General features: G+C 36.2%; 1 protein-coding gene and 1 pseudogene across 1 annotated transcript; both read right to left on the bottom strand.

Annotated features, from left to right (window-relative positions):
* LOC102812159 overlaps window positions 1-3021 on the bottom strand; it is a 5539-nt pseudogene extending 2518 nt beyond the window's left edge.
* A 10111-nt stretch (window positions 3022-13132) lies between these two features.
* On the bottom strand, window positions 13133-14062 carry LOC102820274 (olfactory receptor 4C46-like). Its single transcript, XM_006865117.1, has one exon. It carries the CDS (start codon window positions 14060-14062, stop codon window positions 13133-13135), a length of 930 nt encoding a protein of 309 aa, XP_006865179.1.
* Window positions 14063-15958: the final 1896 nt, after the last annotated feature.

Raw genomic sequence — 15958 nt, 5'->3', positions numbered from 1 at the left:
TAAGGTATGCTTGATCCAAGCCATGGTATTTTCAATAACTTCAAATGCACTTGAAAGTTGTAAGACCATAGAAGAATTGATGCATTTGAACTATGATGTTGGAGAAGAGTATTCACGTTACCATGGACTGCTAGGAGCGCCAAAAAATCTGTGTTGGAAGAAATACATCAGAATACACTTTAGAAGTCAGGATGGTGAGACTATGTCTCTCATACTTCAGACATGTTATCAGGAAGGACCACTCCCTGGTGAAAGACATCATGCTAGCTAGAGTGGAGGATCAGCCAAATAAAGATAAAAAAGCCCCAACCAGTTGGAATGGCACAGGGGTCAAAGAAATGGTCTTAAGTGCAGCAAGAATTGTGAACATGGCCCAGAACCCTGCAGTGTTTTATTTTGTTAAACATAAGGTCAATATAAGTGAGAACCAACTCAATGACACCAAACAACAGCAAGAACAAAAAAATGTACACATAAAAAGGTTTTAAGTTTAAGACAACTTTTATGGAAATGCTACTTATGAAAATTAAGACATTTCTTTCCATATCTCCTACTTTATGGAGAGAAAAACAAAAGCTCTACCTACTCTTTTAATAATGGCAATAGAGGTGCATAATTAATGAGGAAAGCAGACAAGATGCTTGCAACTTAGATTACTATGATTTCCATATCTAAAGTTAGGTAGTATCTGTTACCTAATCAGAAATTAGAATGAGTTTCATCATCAACCACATCACATCTTTCAGATTTGCTCACTGATGGTGTTTTCAACCAACCAAATGTACTATTAAAATATACAAAACTGTAAATGCATAGAATTTGAGATAGAAATAGTCTTCTTCTATTTTAAAATCTATTTTTAAACTATTGAATATGTAGCTCACTGTCATCAAGTTTATACTGACTCATAGTGACCTATAGCACAGTGTAGAATTGCTCAATAGGTGTCCAAGACTATCAATCAGACAGCTTCAACATTCTCCTGCTGACATTGTGCTTAGCAGCTCATGCTTAACACACTCTTCCAAAAGATGCATAAATATTAAAATATTGTATAAAGAGAGCTAAAAATTTTTTAACACTTCATTGTGATTTAGTTGAAAGTTTACATAGTTGATTCGTTTTCCATTCAGCAATTCATGCAGAAAGTTTTTCATGGCATTGGTTACAGTTTTTCCATTTCCACCCGAGGTTCCTCATGTCCACTGATCCATTTCCCTGTCTCTTCCTGTCTTTTATCTTTATTATGACCAACTGTTGCCCTTTTGGTCTCAAATAGTTTATTGAAAGTACCATGGACTGCCAAAAGTACAAACAAATCTGTGTGGAAAAAGTGCAGCCAGAGTGTTCCTTGGAGGCTATTTGTGCCCCTTTACTTTCCACATAAGGTTGGTGATTCGTATTTCCATCTCATTAAGAATTATCATTTAATTTGGATCAGTATCGCATTATATATATAGTTATATTTAGGTAGTACTGAGCAAAAGAAGTAATTTTAAACAAAAAATGCATAATACAGCTAAAAAAGTATGTTGCTAATAAAATAATGAACAGGAAAATTTTATAACCACTCTCTTGACCTAAGAACATTCTTCCAAATATTAGCCAAATTGTTTTCTCATTAATTTGGAAGAGAACAAAATTTCTAAAATAACTTGTTCATCTCTTTTCAAAATAGGAAATAAACTTTTTCTTCTTAGTCCTGTTTCAATATATATTGATCAAAATGAAATTGCAATATGAGACTCATGTTATTTTTATTTATAACAGGGAAAAATCTGTACTTTTTATTCACACTCCAGGTTTTCTCTCAAATATTTTATTTCTGGCTTCAAGAATAATTTATTCTGTACTTAGGATGTCTTTGCAACAATAGAAATATTCCTATAGAATCCACAGAAATGACTAAATCGTTCATTGTGATAGTATGTTGCCTATGTGTTGCTTTAGAATTAGCAATGATATGTTCAGTGTGGCTGCACATTCTTATTTTACTTGTTAATATTTTTCTCCAGAGTTTTTCTTCAATAGCATTTTTCATCTCAGAATTTCTCAGGGTATATATTAGAGGATTCAATATGGGAGTGATGACTGTATAAACCACAGTCATAGAAACGTTGGAACAGGTCTAACATACCTGAACATACAGGAGATAGAAAAAGGGACAGCATAGTGATATGGGAGCTGCAGGTAGACAGGACTTTGCTCCTCCCTTCTTGACTTATAATGACCTTTTAGGAGATTGTTTTCAGGTGCCATCGAGTCAGAACCGAATTATAGAGACCCCATGCACACCGGAACGAAACAATGTCCGATCCTGGGCCAACCTCACTACTGCTGCCACACTTGAGTCCATCAATGATGTCACCTGGGTGATCCATCTCATTGGGGGTCTTCCTCTTTTTCTCTGACCCTCCACCTTACCCAGCATGACATCCTTCTCCAGTGACTGTTTCCTCTGGACAATATGTCCAAAGTATGAGAGAGCTCCTGGCCTCCAAGGAGCACTCTGTCTGCACAATCTTCCAAAACAGATTAGCAGAAGGATAAAGATGACCTCATAGATGGCTCCACCACTGAGTACCACAGTAAAGTCTATAAAATAGGTGTCAGAGCAAGCCAGTGCCAATAACAGGCACATGTCACAAAGGAAGTAGTCAGTGACACTGGACCACAGATGGGGAGCCTGCACACAAAGAGAAGTTGAACCAAAAAGTGCAAAAAACCCTCCAACCCAAGCCATCACCAGCAATGGAATGTAAACCTGTGGATGCAAGATGGTCAAGTAGTGCAGCTGCTTACAAACAATTGCACAGTGGTCGTCAGCCATTGTCATCAGGAGAAAGACCTCACCAAAAACTACAGTTCCAGAAAGAGCTGGCCCATGAAAATAGTCTTTGTATCATAGAGTAAGTCTATGATCACTTTGGGGGAAGTGGTGGAATAAAGTGAAGAAGTACATGGGGGAGTCTTAGGAGGGGCTGACAATAAAGCTGTGACAATGAGCAGGCTGTCCATCATTGTCATAAATGTAAATAAACAAAAACATGACAAAGAATGTTTTTGACCCTGAGCATCTTGAGTGAGTACCAGAGGAAAAAATATGTTCCATTGTTTTTCTGTTCTATTTACTCATCTACAAGACCTGTTTCAGAAATGACTATTCAGGAGAATTAAAATTGAAAAAAAAGGAAAGATGAAAAAAACTGTAATGCAATTACAAAAACCGCTATGAATATGTCAGTTATGTCATGGAAATTTCTTCACTATTCATCTTCTAAAGTATCTAATACATGACAAATATTTAAAAACATCAACTGACTTTCTCTTCCAATGATAGCACCATTTTTTCCCTTGACAATTCTATTTCTTCTCAGATGGCTGGACTAGACCTAATGAATAGATTTCATGTCTAAAACTTAGTGGATCTTCTAAAGAGATTAGCAGTCAGAGCCCCAACAGTCATTCATTAATTTATTACTCCTTTAAAAAAAACAACATGATGATAAATGCCAGCTATGTTGGTGGTGACAAAAAGGAGAAACAATTTCTGCTTTCAAGAAATGCGTTCTCTAGTGGTGAAGATAACAATAAATGAATCGTCATAAAATCAGCGCTTTCACTTTTGAATTTGACATGGACTCAGTGCTGAGTACCTTTATAGTATGATCTGTGTAGCACCAAAAAATAATGCTTTGGAGGAATAGCTCACTAAATATTATGATACTCCACTATTAGTTCAGTTTTCCTGCCTCGAAGATTGTTTAGTCAAATTTACTTTCTCATTAAATCTGAAGAGGTGGAACGTTGAAATATATTGTTGTTGTTGTTAAGTGCCTTTGAGTTGGTTCTGACTCATAGCGATGCTGTATAGGTTTTCCAAGAAATGACTGGTACACTTGAACAGTCGACCTTGTGGTTCAAACCAACCTTGCAGTTCAGCGCATTAACCCATAGCGTCACACCTGGAACAATCCTTTGGATATAGATTGTCTGTCAGGTTCTTTGTTGTTGTTGTTGTTGTGGTTGATAGGTGCCATCAAGTCACTGACTCATAGCGACCCTATGCACAACAGAAGGAAACACTGCGCTTTCCTGGGCCAACCTCCCAACTGTTGTCATGTTTGAGCCCATTGATGCTGTCACTTTGTCAATCTATCTCACTGGGGGTCTTCCTCTTTTTCTCTGACCCTCCACCTTACCAAACATGATATCCTTCTCCAGTGACTGGTTCCTCCTTACAATATGTCTGAAATATGAGAGATGAAGTGTGGCCATCCTGGTTTCCAAGGAACACTCTGGCCGCACTTCTTCTAACACGGATTTGTTGGTTCTTTTGGCAGCCCATGGCACTTTCAATATTCTACTCCAACGCCATAACTCAAATGCATCAATTCTTCTTCAATCTTCATTATTCACTGTCCAGCTTTCACATGCACATGAGGTTATTGAAAATACCATGGTTTGGGTCAGGCACACTTTATCCTGCTCTTCAACACATTAAAAGGTCTTGTGCAGCAGATTTGCCTAATGCAGTACGTTGTTTGATTTCTTGACTGCTACTTCAGGTTCTTAAGCAATCACATTCCTTCTTTGCCTAGCCCTCAACTTTTAACATGCTCTCATATTCTATTGATATAGAATCAGTACTTTGAGTTGGAAATATTTATGATATGTACTATATTCGTCTTTGTGTGCACTGTACACTAAGCACTTACTGCTAACCACAAGGTAGCCAGTTCAAACCCACTAGCCACTGACTCCTCAGAAACCCATACAGAGTCACTATGATTATGAACCCACTGGATGGCACACAGCCACAGCAACCTTAACAATACCTAGATTTTCAACAAATATTGTTGAACTAAAGTTAGCTGATCTTTAATGATCACCAACTAGTGCATTATTGTTGTTAAGTGCTCCTGAGTTGGTTCTGACTGATAGCAACCCTGTACATGGTTTTAGATGAGCCGCTGGTGGATTTGTTTGAACTGCCAACCTTGCGGCTAGCAGTCCAGTGCTGCATCAGGACTACAAACTAGTACATTGTTTTTTGTTGTATGCTGTCCAGTTGGTTCCAATTTAGCAATGCTGTATAGGGTTTCTGAGGCTTTAAATATTTTCCCAGAGTAGAATAACTCATCTCCCTATAGTTTAATATTGTGTGTAAATTTTTAATGAGTGTCCATTCTCAGTCATTTCAAAAACTTACTTCTTGAGTCTTGTTCTTGGTTCTAAACATTACTGTCCTTTTCATTGAAAATAGCTGTAGATAACCCATGTATTTATCTGCAAACACAGAAGGTATGGCAATGCGTGACTGGCCAGTGGACCTAGAAATAGTTTCAAGAGGCTACACTTTTTGTACTTCCACACAGGCTTCCCATCATCTAAGTTTTGTTTTGTTTTTCAAATAAATGTAGACATGTCCAAAGTGGATGCCTAGAATACACTAAAAAATAATGTCAATATATATAATACAAAGATAGTAAACAGCTGAACAATATCACCTGTTGGAAAATGTGTTCCAAGCAAAACTAAGGTGTTATGTTTGCTTGACTATATAAAAACTGGACAAATTAGTGAAAATTAATCTGGCCAATCCTGTTATTTACTAACACACACATCCACATAAAGGAAAGATCACTGAAATTAGATATTTGAATTTTTCTCTTTTTAGTCAATTATTATAAAGCAACAAAAGTATTTCACTTTGAAGATTTAAGGTAACTCTCATATCCCTAGTTATTAAACTTTGCATTTAAGGCAAATGCTGGGTTGTAACTCCCAGAAAAGCCAATGCCAGAACTTTCTCACAGACAGGAGGATAACTTTTCAGTCTTTTCAGCATTAGGTAAATAGCATATACATTCTTTGCTAAAAGAATGCCCTGTATCTTTCCAACCTCACCCTAATAAATAAGAATCTCTACAAATTCCTAATAGCAACGAGGGATATGTATCAAGAGAAAACATAAAAAGAAAACATCTACAGAAGTAGATACAACTTAAAGAAAGTCTCCAGCTTGGGGATGAATTTGAGTTTTCAGAAATCTCTTGGGTCAGTTTCTCAGAAATAATTCTTCCATTTATAGATGCAGAAACAGTTTATGGCTTTTTTATGTAGTCGCTGTTTTAAATGAAAGACAATGCAAGTTCATTATAAATTAGTTTCCTAGAATATTTGGAACAGATTCAAATGAAATAACCTCTCCTGGACAGTTTTCTTCCCTAGATAATTCATACAGGACAAAAACTTGACTCTTGCCAAGAAACTATAACATATAAGCAAGTTCTATGAAAAGTCTGTGCAAGAAATGTTCTAAAATAAAGTGGATAATAGTTTATGAGTTTTATTTGAGGAAATCCTTAGGTAAGGCTGATAACATTAAGCCAAAATGAAGGGAGAATCAGCCCCATATTCTCTTGCCTATCCATATCTATGTCAAAGGAAGTCCTTGCTAGGACTGGTAGAGAGTCTATATGCAATAAACCTTCAGGCTCAGAGGCAAAGAATGTTGGGACTGGGAAAGTTAGTGAAAATTACATTCCATTTTTTGAAAAGAGAGACAAAGTCTAGAGTTCTTGGTTAGGGCAGATGTTTTGTTGTTGTTGTTGAGGGCCTGTTTTTTTCTTTTTTTAAAAAAGTTTATATTGTGAATTGAGTGATCATTTGCATGGGAGAACATCAGGTTTACACCGTGGTTTCATTGAAATAATTACAATCTCCTCCGTGCATCATCATTCAATAGTGTTTGCCTCTGTTCCTTCTGTTAGTTTTTTGTTGTTGTTGTTGTTTTGGGGGGTGTGGAAATGTACATAAAAACACTCAGGAATATATAATCATCTAAACAACCAAAGACACATTCTGCTAGCCTGCCTCCTGACCACCAGCACACAGCCTTTCTCTTTCCTTGGATTTAGAGTCCTCAGCTTAGAGCAGATGTTTTGATCCCAGCCTGAATCTAGGCTACCTTGAACCATAATAATCTACCTCTCAAACACAATTGGAAATGGCTTCTATGTGTCGCCATAACATAAAGATATATTCCCTGATTCAAGAGGATGTGTCTTAACTTACTTTATTCTCACTTGTACCAAAGACTTCAACTGAGTCAACTAAATTTTTACTTGCATACATGGCTCCTTTATAGCAAAATTGATACATTTAATCAACTAACCCTGAGCTTGTCATAATTTTCAACTTCATACTTATGCTGACCAATTAGTAATTCATTTTGTAGTTCAAAAAGGTTTTACTTGCATTATTCTGTAATTTGCAACCAAAAGTATCTGAACTGAAATACCCTGGTATTAAATCTTAAAAGTGTACATATAGCTAGGTCAATTTATGTATGTGTATACATATGGCTTTTGAGCTGTGAAATTGGTTCCAACTCATAGCCACCCTGAATAGGGTTTCCCAGGCTGTAAATCTTTATGGGAGCAGAGAACCTCATCTTTCTCCTGCAGAACACCTGGTAGTATTGAACTGCTGACCTTGAGATTAGCAACCTACCTCAAAACCACTGCACTACCAGAGCTCCTTATACATATGGTTTTGAACCAGTGTCATATGATTTTAATTTTTCTGTGATAAAGTCTTTATATCAAGAATAGTTCATTACTCTGTCAAGATTTTTACTTCTGTTGTTGAGTGATATGGATGCAATAATCACTCTCTGCTAATGAAAAATGAGATATTTTACTTTCAAAAGTATGTAAAGGACATTCTTCAATAGGTGGGTGTGATTCTATATGAAAATCTGCTAAAATCTCCCTGAATGATAACACTTTAAACAATGAAGGTAAAATTAATTCTTCTCTATTGCCAAGTGTCTAAGCACCACTTTTAGCAGTACAGGGAGCATTTGGTTCTCACAGTGAGAGCAAAGTCTGGCTGTTTATTCTCACCAGTTGCTCAGGCAAATATAATCTTGATGAATGGATAATCAAGAGATGCAGTGATAGGAATACTGTTATGGGAGACCTTTTGCTTATTGAGAAGAAGATTAAAGTGGCTTCTATAGATGCCAACAAAACACTGTCATTTGCTCAAAAAAGGAATAGAATGTCCACTTGGATATAAAATGAATGACTTACAGTTATGCATAAAATAATAGCATATTTCATAAAACCAACCAAAAGCACTCATGTGGTGGGAGTCCATGCTGAAAAGCAATAGCAAGATAGCTCTTAAAATTGTCTAGAGGAGGATTACTCAGGGTCATAGGCCAAGGTATAATTGTAAAAATGTTGCAAAGAATCATTTAGGTACGACTGACTGCTGGTGGCTTCAAATGAGGTAATTCTGAAATAGATTTTTCTTTTCCTGAAAGAGATTTTTAACTACATTTTGGTCTACACTTAGTCTATAATCCACAACACAATTGAAAACACTGGAAAGTTTTTCAAGTAGTATCTGCATGATGACTGTTGCTGTTGTTAGTTGCTGTTGAGTTGGATACAACTCATAGTGATCCTGTGTACACTAGAACAAAACACCGCCTCATCCTGTATGTCTAGTAGTTTCTATGTGCAATGATTAGGGTTCTGTATCAACTTGACTAGGCTAGGATTTCCAGAGGTTTAGTATTTGGGATGTGCTTATTTCCATGGTGATGGAAACTAGTACAGGCATAGTTAACTCTATGATGAGTGGCTCTGAGCAACCAATCAATCAAAGGGATGCTTCCTTGGGGGTGAAGCATGCTCCCATTATAATGGACACCCAAGACAGGCTCTCTCTTTCTTCCACTGGGGACCTGGGACTCTACAATTGTAAACTATTTCCTTTTAATAAACTTCTTTCTTTATTCTCTTTCTGTATGTTTCACTGGTTTTGCTTGTCCAGAAAATCCAGCCCAAGATACCATATTTAGTCTGTTGTTGTAGAAATTGTGTCAATTCATTTTATTGAGGATCTTCCCTCTACTTTGTCAAACATGATGTTCTTCTCCATGGACTGACCCGTCCTGATAGCATATTCTAAGTACATCCTAACTCTCATCATCCTTACTTCTAAGAAGCAGTCATGATTTACTTCTCCCAACACAGATTTATCTTTTTCTGGCAGTCTATGGTATACTCAATATTCCAACTACAGGTCTCTGCACATCTCATTATAATACTTTACTTTGTCTTCTCTAGCTGCTTTTTGAAATTGTATATTAAATTCTTTATCCTTCTCATTTTTTAAATTTGTTTTAGCATCTCTATGCTAGAGAGAAGGTTTCAGAATCTCTTCTAACATCCATTTGGTCTTTTCTTTCTTTCTTCTCTGCTTAATGACCTCTTGCTTTCTTCATGTATGATGTCCTTAAAGTCATCCCACAACTCTTCTGGTCTTTAGTCCCCTAGTGTCTAATGCATCAATCTGTTCTGAAGATAGTCTCTAAATTCAGGTGGCATTTATTCAAAGCCATGTTTTGGCCCTAGTGAACTTGTTTCAATTTTCTTCATCTTCAGTCAGAACTTGCATGGCAACAATTTATGGTCTTTTCCAAACTCTACCTCTGACCTTGTTTTTACTGATGATATTGAGCTTCTGTACTGTCTCTTCCAACAGATGTTCTCAATTTGATTCTTGTGCACTCCATCTGGTTAGGTCCATGTATAACTTTTATGTGGTTTAAAAAGGTGTTTGTAATAATCAAGTGGTTGTTCTTGCTAAATTCTATCATGACGTCTCCACCATAATTTCTGTCACCAAGGCAATATTTTCCAACTATGCATTCTTCCTCTTTGTTTCTGATATTTCAGATCCCAGTAACAAATAATTATCAGTGTATCATGATTGTACGTTTGATCAATTTCAGACTGAAGTAGTTGGTGGAAATCTCCAATTTCATAATCATCAGCTTGGTGGTTGGTACATAAATTTGAAAAATGTCATATTAACTGGTTTTCCTTGTACAGATATTATCTTATTACAGACAGCATTGTATATCAAGATATATCTAGAAATGTTATTTTAGATGATTAATGTGATGTCATTCCTCTTGAATTTGTCATTTCCAGAATAGTAAGCAATATTTTAATCTGATTAAAAATGGCCAATACCAGTCCACTTCAGCTCACTAATCAATCTTTGTGTTCCATTTCATTTTGACAATTTCCAATTTTCCTTGTTTACACTTTGCACGTGACATGTTCCAGTCATTAATAGATTTGTTTGTTTGTTTGTTTTCTTGGCAAATAAAGGTCCTGAAAGCTTTGTTCCAGTTATGTCATTATAATCAACTATAGTTTGACAAGGTAGCTCTTTTGCAGTTGTGTTTTGAGAGTCTTCCAAACTGAGGGGCTCATCTTCCAACACGATCTGCTAATGTTTTGCTGTTAGTCATAATATTTTCATCTTCTGGCACTATACCTGATGTTTATAAAATGTTCATTGGTTGTATGATCAGAATTAGTCTACCTCTCCTTTTGTGTAGTGTGTTTTAGACTGGAATCTCTCCTGAAAACTGTGTACCATGGGTGACTCAGCTGATATTTAAAATACAGATGACAGAGATTCCACCATGACAGAAACATGCCAACAATCATATTTAGACAAACTAACAGGCAAGTGGTGAGATCTTCACCCTCTATGGTTTTGTTTATAATCCTTAAATATTTCTAGAATTCTCTTTTCTCCCTCCACATTCATTTGGGTTCTTTAGGTGTAAATTTTTCTGAAAGTGATTTATAAAAAGAAAGGAAGAAGACTACAATAGGGCTAAGAATGGGTGTGTCTCAGTTGGAGTCTAGTTTGTAGTCACAGGAACTCTGGCATACAAATTGTGTTAGTGACATGGGCCCACATTGGGGTAAGTGATCTGTCTTTTGTATCTAGTACTAGTCAGTCATTGACCACTTTGGGTCCTCAGGTGGTGAGCATTGCCTCCCATATTAGACAGCCACCAGAGGAGGGGAGCAATGTAAACTGTTAGCAGCCCAGACTCACAGTAATTGACTCTGAATCTTCACTGGAACCACCAGAGTTAAGACCTGCATCTTTTCACCCTAAATCATTATGATAGACTTCTAACTCCTATCGTGTTTCTGGTCTTGTTCTGGTGCTGTAGCTAAAGTTAATGTTCTCAAACTGAAATCTAATTACATCACTCCCAAATTCAAAAGATCAGTTAGTGTTTCTCCATTGTCCTTAATATTAAGAACTTACGTGACTACATGATTCTTCCTGATCTCCTCAGTTTCTATCTCTTTAGCTTTGTGTCTTGCTATTTTACCCTTTTACAATTTCATTGTTGAACACAGCTCCTGGCACACATTATAACTTCAAAGAATTGTTGTTTAATGAACAAATGAATTACTCATTACTGTTGTGATGAATTATATAGGTTTTCTGAAGATTTCCACCAACTACTTCAGTCTGAAATTGATCAAACTTACAATTACTGAATATATCACCTGTTTGTGTTCTCTCACACCAACTTTATGCCTACTACTCCAGCACTGTGGGCTAATGTGTCAGATTGCAAAATCATTTGAACTGAAACATCATTTTATCACTGCATTGGACACTTTGTTCTCTTTAGCGTCTTGAAGTGGATCAGAAGGAGGACCAATGTCTCTTTTTACTCAAAATTGAAGCCCCAGTAATTATTACTGGGCACAAAATACATGCTGGGTCAAACATATGTGTTTGTTTGTTAATGAGTCAAGCAAAAAAATGGAATATATTTGTGCTGAAGTTACTTTGTGTTTAGTCAACACCATATTTTTTTCAAAACAACTCATATCATATTGATATGATACCAAAACGTAATGAGAATGAGTAGAGAAAATTAGCATACATAGACTACATTCATAATATAATAAAACCCAGAAATCAGGGAGAATAGCAAGGTCAAATATTTGCTCAAACACTGAAAAGTTTTCTTGCATTTCCTATTTTTTGGTTTGTTTCTGTTGTTGTTAAGTGCCATCAAGTCAGTTCTTGACTATGTATAGGGTTTGCGAAGAGGAGGAGCAACTGGTGAGCTTGAATCGACGACCTTGTGATTCAAATGACTTTGCAGTCCAGAATTAACCCACAGCGCCACAAACAGTTTCTGATTCCCCCTCATGAGGTCTAAAATTCTCCGGGTCTGTATTGTATAAAGATAAGAAAGAGTACCCTGGTGTGTAGTACTGTTTTTCTCTATATTTTATTCAATTTGTTAAAGTTCCTTTATAGTTTTAATTATCCATTAAATATCTACTATGCACCAGATATATGTTTCATGCTAGAATTTATTGTATTTAGCAGGTAAGTACTTTATGAAGTATGGTATAATAAATACAAATCTCCATCAAACATTCAAATGTGCTTTTATTTGAGCCATCACTCTTTCTGTTGGGTTATCAACCTACAATGGGTGACATGAGTAATATGAAATGGTTCTCATTCCCATTAGGAAATTTAGAGACATGACCTAATCCTCACAGCCTACTATTCAGAGATTAAGTGACTCATTGTGGTTTCAACATTTCAACATTTGGTATAATAATGTTGCTCTCAACAAATGACAATAAATTGTGGTACATGAAAATTAGCAGAAAAATTAATAAAGATTATTAGAATTCTAATTATAGCTAATAAACTAGCATATAGAATGTTAACAGCACAGTTCCCAATTCAATAAATTGTAGCTATTATAATTATTTCACCTGTCTATCATCATTGCTTGACAAAGTATTATACCAATTAAAAACAAGGTCTGTGAAATCAATCAAATTCTGGTTTCTAATTCTTTAATACATCTGCTTTGGTTCCCTCTATTTTCTCTCATTTCCTTACTGTAAAATGGAATAAGAGAAGTGCCAATATCTTGACATTTAAAGAGTTTGTTACTAATGCCAAAAAATTATATCATGTCTTTTACTTTTTTATCAAAGAGAAAGGTAATGCACACATTTACATGGAGAATGCTAAGAAAATTAAGTCTGAATTTGGTAAGTTTCAAGTATTCAAGGTATACTCCTGGGTTTTAAGTTTCAATCTTTTCTTGTACCTACTTCTAATCTGCTAAATGCAAAACCAATTAATTGTAATGATCTGTTTCTGATATTCATCTCATAAGCACTTATCTCTGATATCTTTCAATGCTTTTCTCAGTTGAATCAATATTAGGATCAAAAAATATTTATTTGTCAACTGAAACAGCTTGCCTACTGCAAAGTTTCATAATGGCATTTTTCATCTGGGCATTTCTGAAGGTATAGATTAAAGGATTTAACATGGGAGTGATGATGGTATAGAACACAGCAACTGCTTTGTCAATAGACAAAGTTTCAGGTGGTCTCATGTATACAAATATGCAGGGCACAAAAAATAAGACGACCACTGTGATATGGGAAGCACAAGTTGAGAGGGCTTTGCGTTTCCCCTCTGAGCTCTGGGTTCTTAGGGAGTACAAGATGACCACATAGGAAAGCAGCAAAAGGAGAAAGTTGAGCAGGCAGATGAACCCACTGTTGGCTGCAACAAAGAGCCCTAGAGTGCGGGTGTCAGTGCAGGCAAGATTGAGCAAAGGGTTTAGGTCACACATAAAGTGATCTATGATGTTAGGGCCACAGAATGGTAATCGAAATATGAAAAGAATCTGTATGCTGGCATGAAGAAAGCCTCCCATCCATGAGACTCCTATTAGAATGCTACACACTCTTCGATTCATGATGGTTGTATAATGCAAGGGTTTGCAGATGGCTACATAGCGGTCATAAGCCATCACAGTAAGAAGGATAATCTCAGTACCTCCAAAGAGATGTTCTCCGAAGATTTGTGTCATACAACCACTAAATAGAATTGTCTTCTTTTTATGGGCTGAATCTACAATCAGTTTAGGGGTGGTGACAGACGAATAGCAAGTATCAATAATAGAGAGATAAGCCAGGAAAAAGTACATGGGGGATGCCACCAATGGGCTGGCAGTGATGGTGACCACAATGAGCACATTTCCCACCACAGTGATGGTGTAGATGACAAAAAACACAGCGAATACGATTTTCTGCATTTTTGGATCTTCTGTAAGCCCCAGAAGAACAAACTCTGTCACGTTGTTCCTACTCTCCATGAATTTCTTGCGACTCTTATCTTTAGCTGGAAAAATAAAAAATAAATAAAATCTTAGATTTACTAAGCTTTTCATTGTAATAACCAATACATGTATTGATTATATTGATTTATAGATTTATTTTAGAGTTTTGAAAGGTAGATAAAGATTCTAGGCCTATTTTTTTTCCTTTCATTCTGATAAATATATATTTTGTTGTTAAGTGCTATCAGGTTGGTTTTGGTTCATAACGACCCAGGCTTGTGTTTCTGAGGAGTGGCTGGTGGGTTAGAACCATTGACCTTCCAGTTTGCAGTCCAGTGTTAATCCCTATATATAATACTAAACAATTAGCGAGTTAATTATATAATCCAATTACATTGACTTATTTTCATTATATTGTAAGACTACTTTCTTTATCCATTTCAAAAATTTCCCATCACTCTTAACAGAAGTTCAATATTCCCTAAGCATTGAGTATTTCTTTCTTCCTCCCTCAGCCAGCCCCTGCGAATCACAAATAAACTTTGGTCTCTATACACTTGCTATTCTAGTTATTCCACGTTGTTATTGTTGTTCAGTGCGACTTAGTTGGCTCCACCTATTAGTGACCCTGTGCACAACATAATGATTTAACTGCCTTGTCTGGAATCATCATATCAATTGCTATTATGTTTGAGCCTTTTGTTGCTGCTACTGTGACAATCCATCACTCTGGGGGTTGTCCTCTTTTTTGCTGAACCTCCACTTTACCAAGCATGATATCCTTCTCCATGGCTGGTACCACCTCATAACATGTCAGAAGTATGAGAGACAAAGTCTCGTCATCCTAGCTTCTAAGAAGCATTCTGGATGTACTCCTTCCAACACAGATTTGTTCTTTTAGTGGTCCATGGCACTTTCAATATTCTCCTCCAACCGCATAATTCAAATGCATCAATGGTTCTATGATTTTCCATATTCACTGTCCAACTTTCACATGCATATAAGGTGAGATGAAATATCATGGATTGGTTCAGTTGTACCTTAGTCCTCAAACAGGTATATCTGCTCTTCAGCACTTTAAAGAGATACTTCTCAGCAGATTTACCTAATGCAATACATCATTTGGTTTCTTGACTGCTACATCTATGATTGTTGATTGTGGATGCAAGCAATCATATTTCATATAATCGGAATAAGTATCTGTCCATTGTGACTGACTTACTTTACTCAGCATAATGTTTTCAAGGGTGAAATTTCTTATAGTATGTATCATAACTTGCATTTTTCTTCACAGGTAAATAGTATCTTATTTTATGTTATGCCATAATTTATTTGTATAATTATCTGTTGATGAATATTAAGGTGGTAACCTTCACCTTTTGCAAATTGTGAATAATGCTGTAATGAACTTCAGTGTTTAAAGTCAAGCTAAAAAAATTTTATGGAAAATCATAAAAACTTTTCCCAAATAAAGGATATAGACAAGTTTATGTAAAGCAATTTTATCCACAGAACATAAAGATATAGAGATAAAAATATATAGCGTCTTGATATTCACAAATATTAAGAAAAAATTTGGTTTTTTTTTTCATGTTAGTCCTCTTCAGCTTGACTTTCCCCTCAGCCCCTGTTGTGGTTGTGTGCCTTCAAATCAATACTGACTAATACGACAGCAGAACTGTATCATAGGGATCACTAGGCTGCAATACCCAAGGCTAGTTGTTAAAACCCACCAATCTCTTCTTATAAACCCCAGACAAGATTGCTGTGTCAGAACAAACTCAGTGGCATTTAACAGCAGCAACAATCTTATGAGGAGCAGATATCCGAGTCTTTTCGATGGCGGAGTGTTTGTTGTCTGTTAGTTTGCAGCCAACCACTTAACCAATGTGCTGTCAGGGTTCCTTCAGCCCCTATCCCCGCTCTAATCTC

The sequence above is a fragment of the Chrysochloris asiatica genome, unplaced genomic scaffold (genome assembly GCF_000296735.1).
Source record: "Chrysochloris asiatica unplaced genomic scaffold, ChrAsi1.0 scaffold00075, whole genome shotgun sequence".
In the NCBI taxonomy this organism is placed as follows: Eukaryota; Metazoa; Chordata; class Mammalia; order Afrosoricida; family Chrysochloridae; genus Chrysochloris; species Chrysochloris asiatica.
The sequence above is the reverse complement of the archived record's forward strand: the minus strand, read 5'-3'. Positions and strand labels throughout refer to the sequence as shown.

Excerpts from the sequence above, each read along its gene's own strand:
- LOC102820274 (XM_006865117.1), bottom strand. The coding sequence starts at position 14,062 with ATGGAGAGTAGGAACAACGTGACAGAGTTTGTTCTTCTGGGGCTTACA.